The sequence below is a fragment of the Chiloscyllium plagiosum genome, unplaced genomic scaffold, assembly GCF_037043375.1.
Source record: "Chiloscyllium plagiosum isolate Xiang-an unplaced genomic scaffold, Cpla_swu_hap1 HiC_scaffold_18, whole genome shotgun sequence".
Classification (NCBI taxonomy): domain Eukaryota; kingdom Metazoa; phylum Chordata; class Chondrichthyes; order Orectolobiformes; family Hemiscylliidae; genus Chiloscyllium; species Chiloscyllium plagiosum.
The window spans coordinates 54,254,053-54,275,227 of NW_028270156.1; the positions used below are offsets into that span (position 1 = coordinate 54,254,053).

Consider the following 21,175-nt stretch of genomic DNA (forward strand, 5'->3'; position numbering starts at 1 on the left):
AGTAGGCATTGCCCTTGAAAAGAAGGGCACTGCTTGTCACTGGCCACTCGGGTGTTTTCTTTTCTTGGTAGTGGAACACCAATAAAGTTTTCTGCACTCCATGTTTCTTCACTGTGACCCTGCACCTACACGCACAGGACATGGGTACTGGGGAGAAATAAGCATCACTGTTGTTTGGCAGTCGTGTGGGGGATTTAAAAAAAGGCATAACCAAGAGATTTGAATCTCAAAACAATATATATACGTTGGTGGTAAAGAATTTCACAGACTCACAACCCTCTGGGAGAAGAAATTCCCCCTTAGCTCTGTCTTAAATGTGTGATTCCCCCTACTCTCAGATTATGCCCTCTGGTCTTAAGACTCTCTCACAACAGGGAACAGCTTTCCCACATCTACCCTGTCAGGTCCTTGAAGAATCTTCAGTTTCAAAAGATCACCTCCCATTCTTCTATCTTCCAATGAGTATAGGGCAAATCTTCTCAACCTCTCCTCATAAGACAGTCCTTTCCCATCTGGTATCTTTTCTAGACTGCCTCTCATCCAATATATGTTTCCTTAGAGAAGCGACCCAAAATTGTTTACAGTATTCCAGCTGTGGTCTGACTAGTTTTAGCAAAAGCTCCCTAATGTTTTTTACTCCATTCCCTTTGAATTAAAGGCCAATGTTCCAAATTTTTTCCCTATTACCTGCTGAATCTGAATGCTTACTTTCTGTAATTCATGGATGAGGACTCTGAAATCCTTCTATTCTGAAGCCTACTGTAGTCTTTTTCTATTAAAATAATATTCAGCTCTCTTATTATTCCTCCCAAAGTGCATGACTCACATTTCCCCACATATTCCAGCTGCCAAATTTGTGCCCACTCACTTAACCTGTCTACATCCCTCACCAGTCTTGTGTCATCTCTCCCACTTGCCATTCCACTTTTATTTTTGTGCAGAACCTACTTAAAGTAAATGAAAGGCTAAAAGATCAGCATGATGTACAATGGGATCCTCAGATCTATGGCTTTACCCACTGAGTCTTTGGGGAATTTAACTGACATTAAATATATTACCCTCGACTATTTCCCGGTTTATTTTGATAATACTTGAGTGACGAGATCTTTGTGGTTTAGTGGATAGTGCCCCTTTACCCTGAGCCAGAAAGTCTGTGTTCAAGCCCATGAACATTCAATAGTGGACTGAACACATTGATAGTCACTAAAATAAAAGCAAAATATTCAAGATGTTGGAAACCTCACAAAAAAAAATCGAAGTATTAGATAAACAACAGGTCTTACATCATCTGTGGAGAATGAAACAGAGTTAATGTTTTGAGTCAAAAATGACTCTTCAAAATGAGAATGCAATAAGTTCAGAGGGAGAACAGGTTAGAGTGAATGAGGGGAGTGGAGAAATTAAGGTGGCCAATGTTATGTCAACAGTTTACAATTAAAAGAACTAGAACAGGTAAGAGTTCAAAAGTGAAGTGAAAATATTGGAGATTGATGAAATGGACCTCATGTCTCAGGGAGGAGCCCTGCCCAGAAAAAAAATGAACACAAATGCAAGAAAGAAATGTTCAACATCACACTGAACTCAAAATTCAGAGGGTAGGGCAAAAATTATTTGCTAAGTGCAATTTATTCAACATCAGGGAAAGCAAGATCAGAGAGTACAGATGTCAGTTTTTTTCAACACACTCTACTTTATTTCAGTCACTATTTACCCTGCTAAACATTCCATCATGACTGGTTTTAGCAATGAAAGAAATTCTTGATTATGCCGGTCTTAGTGTAGATGGTGCTTCTCAATATTTTTCTATTTATTTCTCCCTAACAGAAAGCATGCCTGCAGTCCTTTTCTGTGGCTTAGATGTTGCGACAGGATGTTAATTAAAATTTATTAGAAAGGCCTTTTTTTAATTGTCATACAAGAATATTGTCTGAAAAACAAAGTTTACAAATGGGCCTTTATAAACGAATATAATGACTGAACCAACATCCAATTTGAAAAGATATAAATTTACTATCAGTTTTTTTACTTATGTCCACTGGGAACCCTATTCTTGTGCCCAAGGCACATGGAGGGCTCCAAATATGCTCCAAACTGCATGCCTTTTTACCCAAGGAATCCAAATAAATACTATTCAGCAATATTTGAGGACTAGATTTTGGTGACAATTATTCTTAGCCAAAATAGGACAGTTTTTTTAAAAAAACATTAGAAATGTCACTTTTCCTGAATCAATGTGTTAGTAGTCACTCAGTTTGTGTTTCTTATTCATGGGTCGCTTTTGTGTCTCTAATTATGACTATCCCAGCTAGATTTAAAGGTAAATCTGACAGCCAAGATTAGTTGAAGATTAAGTAACCATGCATTAATCTCAATTTCTTTGAAACAGTTTGTTCAAGGACCAATCTCCTAACTAACCAAAAGAAAACATCACGTTTTCATTTTCCTCCATTAAAAACATTTGCTGTGCTAGCTGCTGCTCAAGTAACTTTCCAGAAATATGAATTGTAAAACAGAGCTAGGACCTCCAATTTTACAGAGGAGCCGGTGGATCAATTTCACGTGTACAGGTTTATTTCGGAAGCTAAACAAAGATTCTGACACCTTATGAATTCAATTCCACTACATCTAGTGTGCATAATCTGTGCAACCCTCCAATGTTGCATTATTGGAGGTGCTTTCTGAGATGTAAATACAAGGACCTGCCAGTCTGTTCAGAAACACAAAGAAATTGGAGTTCCGGTTAACATTCCTCCCTCATCCAATACTTTCAAAAATTTAATAAGCTTTGTTTTACTGTTATTAGTAGGACGCAGGGCTTTTTCTGAATTGTTCCCCTTTCACTGACATTGTTAAATATGACAATTTAATAAATGCAAAGATTGATATTATTATCTAAGTATACTTAAACAAATCAGTGCTGAGTAAACAAGGAGAATGGCTATCAACAAATCCATCAACAATCAGATGCATTAGCTCACATAGAACAAACATTTGACTCATTTTTTTAATAAAACATATGACTGTTGGTTTTACTGTTTTCTTTACTTGAGTGACAGGAAAATGTATGATAAAAGCATTTTGATGAAAGAACTCACTGATACAGCATCAAATGATATGTGCAATACTACAAGGTTAGATCTTGCAATGCATTATTAGGACAGTTACTGCTTCATAATGTGTTATGATAAATGATTTTTAAAGACTCCAGTAGTTGTTTGCTGAAAACATAATGGTCTTCATAACATAAGGGAATGTCTCCATGTAAAACCAATTGCTTGATCCCAAAATAAGAAAGAGAGGTTCACCTATATTAACTACCCATGATGCTTTTCATCCACCACCAGCTTTTGCAGACAAGGTTTAAGATTTGCCATTATTATACAGTGAACTATTTAATTTAGTCAGTATTAAAGAAAAATAATATTCTTGGAAATACTTCTCTTGTTTTAGTTTTCCTCCATCGTCTGATTCTTGCTGGGGGATGGTTCTATGGTGCCAGTATAGTTCTTCACCTAAATAACTGGACTAACTTGTAAAGGCAAGGGATTCAACAATGATACCAACAGAGCTAAACCTAAGCCTCTTCTCACCCAAGCCATACATATTTTGCATCTTGATAATAATCAGGTTATCAATGGAATGATCTTTTCTCCCGAAAGAGGCAAATTGACCCACAAAGACCATAGATGAATTCAGTATTGACAGGAAATCAAACTGAAATATTGCTACTCTGCGGCTTTTCTGACTGGCTCAGTAACATAGCACAAGGTATAGGTACTCGCTGAGATATTAGATTGCTCTCACTTGAAGCACATCATGTCCCAGTAAGAAAGTATTCTCACAGAGCTAAAACAATTTGATAATTTATATAGGACATCGATTAATCCTGTAACATAATGCCCCTCTTCATCCTTTGCAGTTCAGGAAACTGTCCCGGTTCCCCAATACATTTTAAAACCACAGCTTCACTGAGTCAAACAGCAGCTAAACATGAACTTTTAAAAATTAATGGTGGAAGTGTTGAATGTGAATCTGCATTTGAGAAGTCAGGTTAACATTTTAAAGTGAGACTTTTCATCGTTGGAGCACATTCCGAGGAATAGTCCCATCCCAAAATGTATCCTTTATTAGATGCTATCAACTTACCTTTCCATTGTTTGTTTTTTCTACAATTAATATTTTTTCCTGTGTTGATTTGCTGGGATACAATTCCAGGTGGAAACAGCTTCCAGTCCTGCTGAGCCGAGACACCAAGTCGCGACAGTCAACCTTTTGACTGTGGGAAGGGGACTTCACCAGCTAAACCCAAATATGCGCACACATACATACACACAGATGCTCACACAAAGCTTGGATAAGTCAATTCTAACACCACCAATATTAAGTTCATTTAATGGAGCATCACCTGTCGATAGAATCTGGGACCTACTTGGCTTGTTTTGGTTGGCGCATAGTGCAATTACTGGGGATATTTTCTTTCATAAACACTGTCACCATCCTTTCACTTCATCTTCCTGTTAAGACTTGGATGCATAAGAGCTGGCAATATGGGAGCAAATCTGGGAAATGGCAACTTAATTGGTCCTGACTAACATTGGCTGTTACAACAGTGCACCATCAACAGCAAATAATTTAAATTATTAAAAAAGATCTTGAATGTTAATTGTTTGAGGGAGGAGGGGTGAACACATTGGTGTTCTGGCTGTGCAGTGATCTCATGTAATCTGGTGTCTGAGATGTCTGAATCATTGAGGATCTGGAATGATCGAGCAATAGTTGGATAATCCGCAGCTCATGCTCACGCTCCTCTCTTCGCCTCTCTTCCTCCCATTTGTAGAACCTCTCTTCAGCTTTCCTCTGATAGTCCATAAAGGTGTTGATAATTGTGCCAATGTGTCTTTGAAACATGGTTCCTTTCTTCAGCTTCATCCTCTTGTTTGGCACTGTGCATTCTAGAGGTTTTCAAAAGGACAGTTAAGTGACATATGATGAAATTACTTGAGATAAGGAAAAACATGGATTTGCATTTAACCTTTCACAATTAAATACATTTCAAAGTGCTTCACAACCAATTAAATATTTTTGAAGAGTTGTCATTCTAATAATAAGGCAACCAATTTGCATGCGGCGAGCTCCCAAAAATAATCTGTTTGTGTTATTATTATGGGCTAAATATTGCCAGGACATCAAGGAGTGCTCCCTTACTTTTCTTCAATAATGTCATGGGACGTTTCATACCAACCTGTCAGAGAAGATGGGGCCTCTGTTAAATATCCCAGCAGAGGTCATTCAAGACGGAGCTTTGAACTCTTCTGAACTTTATTGTTTAGAGCTACATTTTGTGATGGTTATTTTGTCACATAATGTACTTTATTAAGGTTTGGTTTGGTGACTGAGAAGGCCTAGCTTGGGATGTCTAAGGAAAGGGGAAAAGAGGGCAGCTTGGGTCTGGCAAACAGCAAACACCAACATTACAGAATGTCAGTGAATGCATTAAATACATAAATAATACTCGAAAGAAGCATATAACATTAGGTTCTTCCATTGTTAGGTCACAATCTAGTATGTATTGGCTGTGCCAATTATTCCTGACAGTTTTCCCAATTTATAAGCCATTATTTAACTATCCAGCTCATACTCAACATGATTAGTGTATCATTGTTCATAAACACACCGTGTTCAGATTCAGTCCTTTTTCTGCTTGTTGCAGCAGGGGTCTCCGAGGCTGTACTAACCACCTCTTCCTCCACAGGGCCTTCTGTTTCTGCTACACCAGAAATCAAGAGAAATAAAAGGCAACCATAAGCTTTAGAAGTCCCATTTCATCACAGAACTCCACCAAACATTTCCTTTTCAACATTAAAGACAATTTCATGACTCACTATCACTGGGATTCAAATTATTCAGTGATTTCTATTGGAAGTCAACAAATTGAACAAAAACTCATACACCCTTAAGTTGTTTCATGAGACCTTAACCATTAATTACCCTCTGTCACAGTTTGTCCTAAGCCTTAGATCCAAATGCAAATTCCAACCTGCTCCTGATACACATTACAATCCTCAATGTGAGCTTCAGGCTGGAAATAAGATCAGAAGCAGAAGAAAACCACTCAGCTCCTTCAGTGCACTCCACCATTCAATAATATCACGGCTGAAGTGATTGTGGCCTTAACTCTATTTTCCTGCCAGCCACTCATAATCCTTCACCCCCTTTCAGATTGAAAGTCTGTTTAACTCAGCCTTGAATAAATTCAGAGATCCAGCCTCCACCATCTCTGATGAGAGGCAAAATTCTGTCTAATCTATCCAATGTGGGAGACATCTTATTTTTAAACTGACTACTAGTTTTAGAGTTCTCAGTGAGAATAAACATTAGCACTGCATCTAGCCTGTAGAGTGATCTCAGAATTCTATGTTTCATTAATATTACCTCTGAGTCCTTTAAATATACTTTTTTACTATCATCTGGACTTATCAAACTCTGTATTCCCATGCTAGTCTATTTCTTTTACTATTTCAATTCTGTAACAGCACTTAAAGTATCTGTTACTAGGTACGCTGTACCTAAGATGGCACCGAGAGGTGACATTACAAACTTTTCACTACACTCATTTGAGCACATGTGACAATAAAGACTAATCAATTCTATTCATTCTCTTTACTCTCCAATGAGTATCATCATAATTACTTGTTTTATCAACAAGAAATAGGAAGAGTAGGCCATTTGGCCCACTCAAGCCTTCTCCATCATTACCCTTGATTTCCCTATTGATCAAGAACCTACCTACCTCAGGTTTAAATATATACAGGGATTTTCCCCCCATTGCTGTCTGTGACAAGTTTCAAAGACTCCAACCCCCTCAGGAGAAGAAATCCCTCCTCACCTCAGCCTTAAATTGGCAACCGTTTATTCTGAGACTATGCCCTCTGGTCCAAGACTCTTCGATGAGAGAAAACACCCTCTTAGCATTTAGCCTGTCAAGGCCCTTAAGAATCCTATATGTTCAAATAAGGTCACCTCTCATTCTACTAAAGTGAGCAGAGTCCCAACCTGTTAAACCTTTGCTCATGAGACAATCCCTTCATATGAGAACCTTCTATGAACTGTCACCAATGAAATGATATATTTTCTTAAATAAAGAGGACCAAAACTGCTCTCAGTCATAGTGTCCCCAGCGTGTGTACAGCTGCAGTAAGACTTCCTTACTCTTATACTCTCAACATCCTTGAAATGAGGGCAAACATTCCATTAGCCTTCCTGAATATTTGCTGCAGCTGTGTGCTCACTGTCTAGGTTTAATGTACAAGTACCCTGAAGTCCCTTTCTGTTGCATCTGTCTGCAGGTTTTCTCCATTTAAATATGACTCTGTTCTTCTGTTCTCGCTTCCAAGATGAACTTTACATTTTCCCACATTTTCTGCCACTTAATTCAATTATCTACATCTCTCTGTAAACAGTTTGTATCCCTCTAGCAACTTGTCATCTACAAATTGGGCTACTGTATATTCACTTCCTTCTTCCAAGTCATTAATATATATTGGAAATAGCTGCGGTCCCAGCACTAATCCCTCTGGAACCCAACTGGTCATCAACCTGAAAAAGAACCTTAGTCCCCACTCACTGTTTTCTGCCCATGAACCAATTCCCGATCCATGCCAATGAATTACCAAATGAATTGGACCAAAAGGTTTGTTTCCGTGCTGTACATCTTTATGACTGTATGAATACATAGTCACCCTTTTTAGGGACAATCCCCATTTATCCAAGTCCAGACAATCTACCTCAACTCAGCCCCACATCATCCCAGGCACCCACAAAACAGGATGCCATGCTCTCTCTTCACAATATTATTAGTTGCATCCATAAGTAGTTTATGTAAGTGTTAGCATTTGATCCTTGCCTTCTCATCATCATCAGTGTGTATACATACCTGTAACACTGTCTGCTTCAGACTGTGGTTCGGGCAGAACCTTATCGTCTTCCCCATCTCTGCTCTGGGCAACAACTGGTTGGATATAGCATGCTGCAGGAGTTTAAAATTTACAGTTTGTCAGTGCTCCACCAATTTCAAATGTAAGACATGACCTGCTTCTAATTTGAAATCTGGGGTGATCAGTAGTGGAACAAAGAGTTTATACTGTTCTCTTGAAGACTCATCCAAGCAAACAGATTTTCTTTAAACAGTTTTCTCCTACATCTCACTCCAAGTTGTTGAATTTATTTGGGGTATAGTTGCACAGGAATGAGGTACTGTTTTGATAGCTCATGCAGGGACTACTACTTATTTCAGAGAGTGAGTGTTGGTAGGACATTTAACCTAAATAAGTATTGAAATCCAAACCTGTCCTTAGTCCATATCCACCTATGCGCATTGTCACTAAGCTCACTGGATACTAAATCAGGAACAGAACACCTCATTAACTTTCACTTCCTGAAATCAGGCCTTTGCAGTATCTTTCTCACTGTCCTGAATGAGATCAGCAGTTAGACACAGGCTGAGAATATAATCCCAGATCTTCTGGATCCTGTAACTCAGCTGCTCATTTGTGTAATTTATCAAGTTAACAAGAAATCAATAAATGATCCATTGTAATATGTGGCAGGGCATTAGCCCAGTCATAAGGCTGAATTTTGTCATGTCTTGATACGGGGATCAACTGTGGATCAGTGACCATACGCATAGGTGGAGGTGGCTGATTTTCCCATCTCCAACAAATTAATGTCCAGTAGGCTGAGAGTTGGACAAAAGTAGGTATCAGGCAGATGTTCTGGCAGTTCAAAGGCAGGCACTATAATTAACAGCCAATCTACAAATTTACTATGGGCAGAAAGCAGACAGGATTGAAAGGGGTACAAATCAAGTATTGCTGTAGAAGTGTTGAAGTCAGATTATGAGTGGATCCAAAGTTTAGTATCCCTTGGTGGTTCTCCTGTAGGAGGGAACAAGGGTCGAAATAAGTAAGCCTCACCAAGAGAGCAGAGGTAGAAAAAAAAATACAGTGCAGTACAGGCCCTTTGGCCCTCGATAGAGAAAGTCAGAAGCCACAGTGTTAATGTGAACATATAATGCTGAAAGTGAACCAATAACCCATGCAGTTTGGCAACATAACTGCAGCCATAATTGCAGGTTTGCAGCCCTATTGATCGCAAATACAATCATGTGATATAAAATGATGTGACCAACCCACAAAATGGGCTTGACCAAGGATTAGTGTCCTCAGTGAGGCATAGAATTAGCTCATATAAGAGGTCAGTTAGATGTGATCATTGTATTGACAAGATTGAATGGCTGTTTGCTTCATGCCTCTCAGTGTTACCAATGTGAGACATGCAAAGAGGCACCAGACTGATGAGAGCAGCTGGATTACGAGACATGTCTAGCATTGTGCGTGTATTAGTTTCAGCAAAAGCATGCTCCCAATTGTTTTCTATTCTTTCATGGAATATGAAAATTGTTGGTAAGGCCATGATTTGCAGCCCATCTCTAATAATCTTCTTGTACCACGGCATTCCATCTTGGTGTAGGGTACACACACAGCGCTGTTTTGAAGGGAGTGCAGGTTTTTGATCAAATGACAATGAAGGAATAGCAACATAACTCAAAATCAGGATGGTTAGGGGCTTGAACAGAAGAGGCTGAGGGGAAACATAATTGAAGTGTAAACAATTACAAGGGGCCCAGATAGAGTGGATACGAAGGCCTTGGTTCCCTTATTTCAGGGGTCCACCACCAAGAATCATGGACCTACTGTACAAGGTAGAAGATTCAGATGGGGTTCTAGGGAAAATTGATACCAGCCAAGGATGGTGGGGTTTTGGAATTCACTGTCTAAAAGGTTGATAAAGGTAGATATGCAGCTGAAGTACTGTAACTTATAAGGCTACAGGCCAAAAGCTGGAAAGTGGAATTAGGCTGGATGATTATGGTGGAATGGCCTAGTGCTGTACATTTCTATTTTCATATATATAAATATATGAAATAGATGAATATTGATTCTATATTCATCTAAAACTACGCCGCAGTGCATCAAGTGAAACATATCTGAATATGTCATCAGCAACAATTGCTGGATGCCAAAATAATTAGCACATAGAACATAGAACATAAAACATAGAAAAATACAGTGCAGTACAGGCCCTTTGGCCCTCGATGTTGCACCGATCCAAGCCCACCTAACCTACACTAGCCCACTATCCTCCATATGCCTATCCAATGCCCGTTTAAATGCCCATAAAGAGGGAGAGTCCACCTCTGCTACTGGCATTGTATGATAAATGCTTTGTAATATTACTGCAATGTAATTACAGACTTTTTATAGGCAGTCCTTTCAAGTTAATTGATCATCATTCGAAATGAGTGACAAGAGCCACAATTGTAACTGGGGTAATAGGAGTAAAATGTGTGAACAGGCCTTTCTTTGGCTGGAAGGAGATCAAGACTGATTATTTTCTACCCAAGACTTCTGGAACCTGCTGTGAATGTTAAAGACGGTGATAACTGTTGAGGTCGATGCTTTGAATATTAAGGATACTTGAAAGATGATTCTATCATCAGGTGCCCATAACATGCTGCATCCTTCAGGAGCACTCATGCCAGAAATTTAACAGTTCTCAAATTTCCATCTATTTAGATTAATTATTTTCATTTTATAACAACTTTAAAACAGAAAAACGCCAAACTTCATTCATGGAAAATTAATTTGTGGGAAATCAAGTACGGTTGGTCAGCAACTTCCTCACAGTGCCATTCCTCACCTGGAACATGCTAATTAAAATCAGCTTGGTGGTGACTTTAGGGGTAAGTACAATGAATATTAAAGGACAACTATATCTCCAGATGACTGCATCTGAGATATTAAACATAAGAATAGTTATTAAAAATTGTGAACATTTATGACAACCTTTCATATCACAAAAAAAACATAGCTACCCCGTTTAGTTAATAGGCCCTCTTGCATTTCAGCTGTACTGTGCTTAATGACACTAATGATTCGAGAGTACTGTACTTTAATTAGAGTCAAAAGCATTGATAGATGGCGGCCCTCAGAAACGCTTATATTTGAAAGTATCTCTGACGTTTCTTTTTGTAACTGTTATCAGTAATTGGCATTAATTTCGCTTACGTAAAGAAAATTTCGGAATTGTGTTTATTTTTCCTTTAGAATTACCTCGTTTATCTATGATTCGCCTGTTGTAGAAAGAATCAAGAGGTTACCTGTGACATTTTCGGAGGCTGCTGAGGTCTGTGCTGGGCCATTTTCCAATTTATCCTCCCTCTCCTCTTGCTTGATGACCACACTGAGGACTGTTCTATCCTGTGACCTTTTAGCCTGAGGGGATCGGCATCCCAGAACAGCGTCAATTTCATTATAGAAGCGCATGGATTTACACCTCCTACCGGATTTTCTCTGGTTCATCATGGTCCTGTATTCGTATTTCAGGTTCTTTACTTTAGCCCGGCATTGCTTCCAGTCCCGATTGACCCCTAAGGCGTTAAGGTTGTTGGAGATCCTCACGAACACATCTTTATTCCTCACTGCTCCGGCCAGCTGGTCCTGGATGGACTTATCTTTCCAAATGGACAACAAACCTTTGATCTCCTCGTCTGCCCAGTTCTTACTTGCTCTCCTGGCCATTGTTAAAAATGCTGGTGATCATCCAGTTTATTCACGATTTTCAGGGATGTATGGGTTTAGGGATGATGATGGTGGAGGAAGAAGAATGATGATTGGTGTTGGTTGAGGGGTTGGAGAATGCGTCACTGCGTACCTCGGCAATGCAGCGTAAAGGCGATTAACCCGTATACATGGGGAGGGAGAAGGCAGTAAAGAAACCAGGGTTTACATTCCCAAGTGCTGTACGAGAATAGGAGTCAATCTCTGTAGAGAACTGAAGATTCCACAGACTCGTCCAATTGCTTTTGTGAGGTACAGGAGAAATTGAGGTTCCTGTCTGAAATCGTTGATTCCTTTTTTCCAAAAAAAGTCTCATCGTCTATCATGAAAGTGGCGGACAACGAAAAGGAAACATAGCCCGCTTTTGTTCCCTCCTTTTAAATCTAACAGGGATAGTCAGAACGAATCTATTACAGCTGGTTATATGAATAAGGTTCTGCCTTTTGACTATGTCAGTAACAGAAGTTATAAACCACTTCGAATATGTGGCGTGCCCTTTTTGTGATGACATCCATACGCTTTTCCTTTTTTCCCTTCCTCAAGACATTGATTTTTTTTTGTACTGGTCCAAGTCGCGTGCTGTGCAGTGTGTAACTAGAAAGCTTCTGGACGCAACTGCATTTCCCGAATATATTCATTATTATTTGTGGTTGAGCGTTTGAGAACAAGGAATTCCTGCGCTGCTATCAAGGATTGCAACTGCTTAAGTAAAATTCTTTTGTACTTGGTGCTACAAATAAGACCGTAAGATATAGAAGCAGAATTAGGCCATTTGGCCCATCGACTTTGCCATTCAATCATGGCTGACAGGTTTCTCAAACCCATTCACCTTCCTTCTCCCATTAACCCTTGGTCCCCTTGCTAATCCAGAGCAAACGCAAGATAATATGTGAGCATCCAAAGCAGTGATAGGCACCCCACTGTCACAGAGGCAGCGGCTTGAGAAGTTTTACTGTTGCAGAGCTTGAGTGATCTTTCTTTCCTGTACAATAGCTTGGAGCGAGTAAGGCAGCTTGAGGGGAGGAAGACACTAATTCCCAAGGCCAGCAACACCATTGATGCGCTAGATTCAGCATCTGAAAGGTTTGAAACAGTGAAGAACTACGTTGGCATTCATATTAATGTGATGCAGCAACTAATTGCTGGCACAAACTTGCCATTTGCCCACACCTTAAAACAGCTTTTGACTGACGTCTTGAGATTACCTGTTCTGCTTTCCAGCTCCACCTTCCTCAGTGCCTTGAGGTGCCAAATATTCACATTAAATTTATCTGCAGAATGCATGTTTTGTCTTCCCAACACTAGCACTATGATAAACAGAAGAATAATAAGCTTTGTGTTGCCAGTGTTACAACACGTTATTTTTGGGTTTAAAGACATTTGCATTTATCACGCATACCTTTGTTAACTCTAGGTTTTGCTATTCAAATGCACTTCTGATTGGCCATTGGAGTTTTACATCTGTAAATGAAGTCATCCAAATATCTGCTGTCCACGTCCCATCTTGCACCAAATCCCATTCATCCATCACCCCTATGCTCAATGATTCTGGTTAAGCAACAGTTCAATTGTAAATTTTTGTTTTTAAGTTCCTTTATGTCTACACGCCTCCTTATTTCTGTATCCCAGCCTAATAGGCTTTCAAGATTAAAAAAAAGTTACTTGGAAAAGCTCAGCGCGTCGAGCAGCATCTGTGCAGAGAAATCAGAGTTAATGTTTTGAGTCCGGTGACCTTTCCGCAGTTCCTCAAGGATCATGGGAAGCAGGCGGCACAATCGGTTTGAGAAACAAATTGGCCATGATTGAATGGGAGAGCAGACTTTATGGGCTAAATGGTTGAATTCTGTCCTATATCTTATGGTCTTATTTGTAGAACCAAATACAAATGAATTTTATTTCAGTGGCTACAATCCTTGAGGCCAGCACAGGAATTCCTTAGCCCCAGGTGCTCAACCATAAATATTATATGATGCTACATGCTTGCTTCCACCTTCCAAATGAAGACCCAGGAAATGCAGTGGTTAATGTATGCCTATTTAAATTGCTTGACTTCCTAAGCCAATAGTCAACATTTGAAATGCTTTTTCACCAAGAATATGATAAAGTCTGCCAAACTAGAAATTCCATTTAGATGACTAGCATACATGGCATTGCTGACAAGGTGCATAAATTCTGGGTCACCCAAGGCTGAAAACTAGAATCTGATTTTTATGTATTTAATTTCTTTAATGTTTTATTTGCTCTCAACATTTTTTCAACAACACGTTTTCTCAAAGTGCTCATTTACTATATATCATAACTAGCATCAAGTCTCGACCATGTACACAAGCAGATTAACAATCCAATCAAACTTCATAACTGGTCTGCTTTTTCCAAAAATGCAATATCATCTTTCTTTGAGGTCCTTTACAAGGATGTGATTAAAACTTTCTAAGTAAGACTGTTGACTCAAAGTCAATCCCTATTCTACTTAATACCTAAACCTACATATTTAAAGGCTCTCTAAGCATGACTGATCATAAATGCTCTTTTCACTTGATCTTTCACACAACGTTCAAATTTCACACACAGTGAAGAGTATCCATGGACCAAATCCACACAATTAAATGAGTCTGACTAAAACACTAATTTCTAGTTGAAGCTCTAGTCAGTGCAATTCCCTCTGCCTGATCAGTATCACTGAGCTGAATCAGGCTACCAACTTGCAGTAGACCCATAGGAAGACATATTGTTCTTGGAAAAGTCCAGAAACAAAATGTCAGGATGAAAGGACTGAGCTATGATAATAGATTGCCTGAAATTGGATTATATTCTGTGGAAATAAAACAGTTTAAGAGATCAGATTAAAATGTGGAAAATAATGAAAACCTTGGCACAACAAAGCAAGAACAACTCTTCCCTGCAGTTGAAGAGTCAGGATAAGATAATCCTGGAATTTCAATTAATTCAGTTAAAAGTAAATCTGAGAAAAAAATTCACAGTGAATTGTGAAAATGTGGACAACACTATTCCAGAAAACCACTGTAGTAAATTTATTTGAGGCATTTAAAAGGGAGTTAATGTTTATTTGAAAGTCATTATTAGATAAAAGTCAAGCAATTGATATTAAAATGATACATCTACTAAAGCTAACAAAAATATCAAGAGCTCTCCTTTTCAAGGGCTTCATAAATAAAAGCACAGAAAGAAATCCTTGCTGGAATAAAAATAACACACTGATATCGAAGCAGTTCCATGCATACCTCAATCCAACTTTCTAAGTGAATGTGAAAAAAATACAAGAAATAAGAGCAGGAATAGGTCTTCTGGAACCTATATCATTCAATAAAATTATGGCTGATGTTTTACCTCAATTTCACATTCATGCCCTCTTCCATACAAAAAATGTATTGATCTGTCTTAAATATATAGAACAATAGTGTAGCCAGTATCATCTTAGAGTCATGTACATTTGGAATTCACTTAAGTGTGGAAATTTCTCCTCATATGAGTCCTCCAGAGTTGGGCTTTTATCCTAAGAGTTGTAAACTTCTCAACCAGGGAAACATCTTCCCAGTATTTATCCTGTAAAGACATGTAAGATTTTACTTTTCAATGTGATCACCTGTCATTCTGTTGCATCTAAGGAATGTAGATCTAATCTAAACAATCTCTCATCTTTGGACAATCCCTTCTTCCTGCAACCAATTCAGTTATCTTTCACTGCATTCCCTCCTAAGTGTTCCTTTCCTTCCTAATGCAAGGATACATGTAAATGGCATTCTAATTTGGTCTTGGCAAGGTATTAATTGCAACAAGGTTTAATTTTTTTTATACTCAGTCCCTTTGTTATAAAAGCTAATGTATTTTGTTTTCATTGTTTGCTAAAATTCTGTTATTTGTAAACAAGGGATAGTCAAGTCCTTCCAAATACCAATACTCCCTCGTCTCTAAACTTCAATACAAATATAACATTTCTGTTTGTTATCCAGAAGTGGATAACAACACTTCCAGACATAACATTCCATCTGCCAGTGCTTATTAATTTACTTCAAATGTTATATCCCTTTATTAACATTTTGCAGATTTAGAGTGCCTTTTGCTTTAATGTTTTTCTCTATCACCTTAGCCACTAATACCCTATTATTTTTGTTATCTGTATCACCTTGACCCACTCTTATTTTTACTCAAATCACTATTATGTTCTCAGACTGCTTCTGAATTTCCTCTTTCCTGAATCCTGATATTATCCCTTCTGAGACATCTCAAAGAGAACTGAAATTTCACTAACAGTGATAGCTGAGGCACTGATAGAACACTACAATTGGTCTTATCTTGGGAAATGAGGGAAAAACAAACCAAGCGTTCTGGATTCCCTCAAAGTACAAGTGTCGTACTATCAGGTGAAAATAGGATGAGGTTTGACCGTGATGTGCTTTACTGCTAAACAGCTTGACACTCACTGTTTAGACTTCCACAGTAATAATAAGTCTAAAAAAATGTGTATAGTGTCAAAAAGCTGCAAGTACACATAGAAAGTACCCTAGCAAGAATTGGCATCTTTGAACAGGAATGAGAAAGGAAATGGCACATCTGCAGATTTAATGAAAGTCTCCACATTTTCGGAATCTTGATCTAATCCTGTGGCTTGCCCTCACTGTCTGTCCATGCCTGATTTATGGTGGATGCACCAGATACCAGTTTGTTGACCATCATCTCATTTTCTGTGGAGGTGTGGTTACCCTCAAAGGCTGGGCTTATTGGCAACGTTACCTTTGGGTTCAGGAGATTCAGAACAGACACCCTCTGAATAGTATCATTAAGGTAAGCAAATGGAAAAGAATGAATAAGGGGTAAGGATGAATTTACATTGCTGTGTTGCGTCCTATCATTTCCTCAAACATTTCATAATCAATTACTTATAAGTAATATTATGCCTTTGACAAAATAGTCAATTTTCTGCAGAGCAGTCCTATTAACACCAAATCAGATAATCTCAGTCTTTGTTTGTAGGTGTTGGTTTATATAAAATGATGGGCTGGACACCAGAAGATTTGAGATAATACTTAACATCCATTTAAACCACTGGGAAGAGCAAACTTCGTCTTTATTTTCAACTGAATCACCCTAAAAGCAGAATCTCCCCAACAATATAACACTCTTGGTGCTATAAAGTACAGAAAAGCCACCCTAGATGTTTTGGAGTAGTACTTGAAACAACAATTTTCTAAATGAGTCCTATCAACTGAAACAAGATGCAATGTGTGGCAATATTACACACAGGATAATGCAGAGACAGGAGTGCTTCTCATGTTGTATGAGATCGCGGATATTTTTCATACTCAGCCTCCTAATATCAGTGAGATTAAAATTGGGGGAAACAAAAGGAGGTGATGGTTCACGGTCATCTATTTTACATGACATCACAAAGTCAAATCTATTCTCTTAACATTTCCACAAAACTGTTATTCCCGATATCTGTAGTCATCTTCATTGCTAAACTCAGTACCCTTCAATATAATTCTGTGTGACCATCAATAATATAAGTAATGATCCTGATCAGCTAACTACCTGTTACAGCAAAACTATAACCTTTTTAAGATGTTTTACTTTTTTAAAAAATTCTTTCTACTCCTTTAATAGCAATCAGCAACATCATGTGAAGGATACAGTGCTGCTGCACAGAGTAGGGAGGCTAATCACCGATGGTGCCTGGGTTAGACGGAAGAAGCCTGCTGATCCTGATGGATGAAAGTACAAACGAGCCTTTGGAGTAAATACTTGTCCAATCTTCATTGGCATGAACAGGGCTGGGAAACAGATTTCATCTACCAGGGACAGTAGAAAACATGAATAAGTTAATATATGCATATTTATGGGTTCTAATCACTGGTTAACGTGTGTACACATATACTTTTGATCTGAGATCAATAGTTCGTGATTAGGAGAAGAAACAAAATGTTCTTAGCTAATGGTACAGACCAAATATCAGATATGACTCTTGAATGGCTCAGGCTTTTTTAAAAATAATGGGGGCACCTTTTATCTTTTTCACAAAGATATATCATTTATATTATTTGTGGTTGGCAATCCTACAAATATAGTTTGCAGTATATTTGCTTGTATGTTTCCTCTCATTAAAGATCTTTGTGCCTGGTGAGGAAGGAATAATGGCTTCCACACACTTCCCAGTACTGTTCTACCACTGGGACACTGAGATGTATGTGAGTGAAGGGGCATTTCCTTTTTAGGACTGTATCTGGCTTCCAATTGATCATCACTATATCTTTAAATAGAAGGTTTACCAAGTAGGAAAATACGCAAGTGAGCCTGTAACCAGTTCCTCAATGTTACACAGCAATTCAGTCCTGAAGAAGGGTCACTGGACCCAAAACGTTAAATCTGCTTTCTTTCCACAGATCCTGCCAGACCTGCTGAGTTTTTCCAACAATCTATGTTCGTTTCAGATTTCCGGCATCCATAGTTTTTTTTTTACTGTACAGTTGAAGCTCTCCAACGTAATGTTACTTTTCTTTTTGCAGAGGTCACCTTTACAAGTAATGATTTGCTAAAGGTTGGCTTTTGCAAAATTATTATTAACCAACTCAATTCCATCTGTTTCTTAAACAGAATATTTTCTTTGCCTCCTGTCTTCTATAAAATCCCACGACAGCACCATCTGAGAGATTGCGATCACAGGGCTTCTGAAGCTGCATGTAATGAGGGGGAAATTAGCTTTAGGAATGCATCAGTATGAACGTCTGCCAACGTTGACATTTTAATATGTTCATAGCAACCTCAGAAACTAGGAAAAGCTGATCGATAAGTTTAATTTAAAAATGCTGCTAACAGCCTTAACATAGAAATTGGAAGTAAAAGCTTTAAATTATGTCAACAAGGATACGGTGAGGGGCTGAAATTATTGTGTAGCTCTGGGGCAGAGAACAGAATCCAATTTGCTCCAGAAATGAATGAAAAGCTCTTTTGACTGTCTTCATTGCATTGCACAGGTAGTTTGGGAATGTGTCGAGGTATGATTCTGGGAACTCTACCTGAAGTACTCTGATAAGATCAGCTGAATATTTGTCTGCCAAGTGCAGGCTTGGGTCCTGTTCTAGGCCTTGGGAAGAATTGCTATTGCAACAATAATTTACTAAAAGAGAAACTGACTACCCAGAACAGCAGTCTTATACCGCTAGAATACACATAAAATTGGAAGGCATCTTTATTTTCAACATCCAATCCTCAGTCATGGATGTTTAACTTATACCTGAGATTAGGATCATTGGGGGGAGGTGGGTGATTTGTGAAAATTGTAACGTTCAGGGAACTTGTGTTACAGTGGTTGCTACTTCCACACTTGCCTTGGAACAAAGCTGGGGCTTGTGAGACTTTCAATAGGTCACCCCAAAACAGTTCCTGGGTCAAAGTCGGTTGTAATTTGAGTCTGAGAGAGAGTCAGGAGCAGGCCTGCTCCATGCAGAGAAAGTGCTGCGTTAACTGTGCTAGTGAGAAGTCAGCTAAACATTACTGGCTTTGTGTAGTTGAGGCTCAAGAAGATAATCCAGGAGCTGCTTGATATCTCCCCACAGTTAGGGCTCAGAGAAGTCCTTGAAGCCAGTAGGTGTAACTAAGTGTCAGAATTTGGGTTGAGTAAAACCCCGGGAGTGGTGAGGCTTCTTAAGAAATCTGTGGAACATGGACATTTGGCATGAATGTTAGTATCAGGATTTGCAGTCAGGGCTCCAGCTCAGACGAGGCTTTCTAATTCACCAAGATATTTATATTTGAAATGGACTCATTCTCTGGCAAGTCCAAGGCTGAGGGGTGACCTTATATAGGTTAATAAAATCATGAGGGGCATGGATACAGTAAGTAGACAAGGTCTTTTCCCTGGGATGGGGGGAGTCCAGAACTAGAGAGCATAGGTTTTAGGTGAGAGGGGAAAAACTTACAAGGAACAACTTTTTCATGCAGAGGGTGGTGCATGTATGGAATGAGCTGCCAAAGGATGTGGTGGAGACTGGTACAATTACAACATTTAAAAGAAATCTGGATGGGTATATAAATAAGAATAGTTTAGAGGGATATGGCCAAGTGCTGGCAAATGGGACTAAATTAATTTAGGATATCTGGTCGGCATGGACGAGTTGGACCAAAGAGTCTGTTTTCATGCTGTACATCTTTATTACTCTATGCCATATTATGTGATACTCACTTCAAAAGAGATGGAGAGAAAGTTGGAAACAATACAGCAATCAAAATCTTAATTGTCTTTTAATTTATGAGAAGTATTTTGCCAGACCACAAACCTTTGCTTCTGTTGCCACTTTCTCTGTTGTCTGAGTGCCGGTGAAGCCTTTTCTGAACCAAAAGCTGCTTCTCAAGGTTCTGACGAGTCTCACACTGAAGCTTTTCAATCATATTTTGTTTATTTCTCCACATATTTTCCTCCAGCACTTTCATTCTCTCCCAAACCTAAAACCAACATCACACTCCTTACTGCAGTGCTGTGAGTTACATACCCTGTTCTTTCACTAGAGAAACTCAGGTCTGAATCTAGTCCAAAACGATAGACCTGAAAATGTGTTGCTGAAAACGCGCAGCAGGTCAGGCAGCATCCAAGGAACAGGAGATTCGACGTTTTGGGCATGAGCCCTTCTTCAGGAATGAGGAAAGTGTGTCAAGCAGGCTAAGATAAAAAGGTAGGGAGGAGGGACTTGGGGGAGGGGCGTTGGAAATGCGATAGGTGGAAGGGCGGAGGAGCGGGAAGTGGAGATGCGGTGGAGAGCATCGTCGACCACGTCTGGGGGGAAATTGCGGTCTTTGAAGAAGGAGGCCATCTGGGTTGTTCGCTATTGGAACTGATCCTCCTGGGAGCAGATGCGGCAGAGACGAAGGAATTGGGAACATGGGATGGCGTTTTTACAGGGGGGCGGGGTGGGAGGAGGTGAAGTCTAGGGAGCTGTGGGAGTCGGTCGGTTTATAGTAAATGTCCGTGTTGATTCGGTCGCCCAAGATAGAAATGGAGAGGTCAAGGAGGGGGAGGGAGGAGTCTGAGATGGTCCAGGTAAATTTGAGGTCGGGGTGGAAGGTGTTAGTAAAGTGGATGAACTGTTCAACCTCCTCGTGGGAGCACGAGGCAGCGCCGATACAGTCATCGATGTAGCGGAGGAAAAGGTGGGGGGTGGTGCCGGTGTAGCTGCAGAAGATGGACTGTTCCACATATCCTACGAAGAGGCAGGCATAGCTGGGGCCCATGTGGGTGCCCATGGCTACTCCTTTGATTTGGAGGAAGTGGGAGGATTGGAAAGAGAAATTGTTCAGAGTGAGGACCAGTTCAGTCAGTCGAAGGAGGGTGTCAGTGGAAGGGTACTGATTGGTACGGTGGGACAGTCCATCTTCTGCAGCTACACTGGCACCACCCCCCGCTTTTCCTCCGCTACATCAATGACTGTATCGGTGCTGCCTTGTTCTCCCACGAGGAGGTTGAACAGTTCATCCACTTTACTAACACC

At 39.4% G+C, this 21,175-nt stretch overlaps 2 protein-coding genes across 2 annotated transcripts in view; both read right to left on the bottom strand.

Annotated features, from left to right (window-relative positions):
• Positions 1 to 1,607: 1,607 nt before the first annotated feature.
• LOC122557885 (uncharacterized) lies at positions 1,608 to 11,702 on the bottom strand. Its single transcript, XM_043706065.2, has 4 exons — positions 11,219 to 11,702; positions 7,934 to 8,026; positions 5,675 to 5,767; positions 1,608 to 4,952 (listed from the first exon to the last, which is right to left on the bottom strand). Exons 1-4 carry the CDS (start codon positions 11,637 to 11,639, stop codon positions 4,660 to 4,662), a joined length of 900 nt encoding a protein of 299 aa, XP_043562000.1. The 5' UTR covers positions 11,640 to 11,702; the 3' UTR covers positions 1,608 to 4,659.
• A 2,854-nt stretch (positions 11,703 to 14,556) lies between these two features.
• The window catches only part of LOC122557884 (uncharacterized), a 67,139-nt gene continuing 60,520 nt past the window's right edge, over positions 14,557 to 21,175 (bottom strand). The window contains exons 22-24 of the mRNA XM_043706061.2: positions 19,970 to 20,135; positions 17,328 to 17,485; positions 14,557 to 16,463 (exon numbers count right to left, since the gene is read on the bottom strand). Of these exons, the coding sequence (XP_043561996.2) occupies positions 16,293 to 16,463; positions 17,328 to 17,485; positions 19,970 to 20,135 (495 nt within the window). The 3' untranslated portion in view covers positions 14,557 to 16,292. The remainder of the gene's footprint in view (positions 16,464 to 17,327; positions 17,486 to 19,969; positions 20,136 to 21,175) is intronic.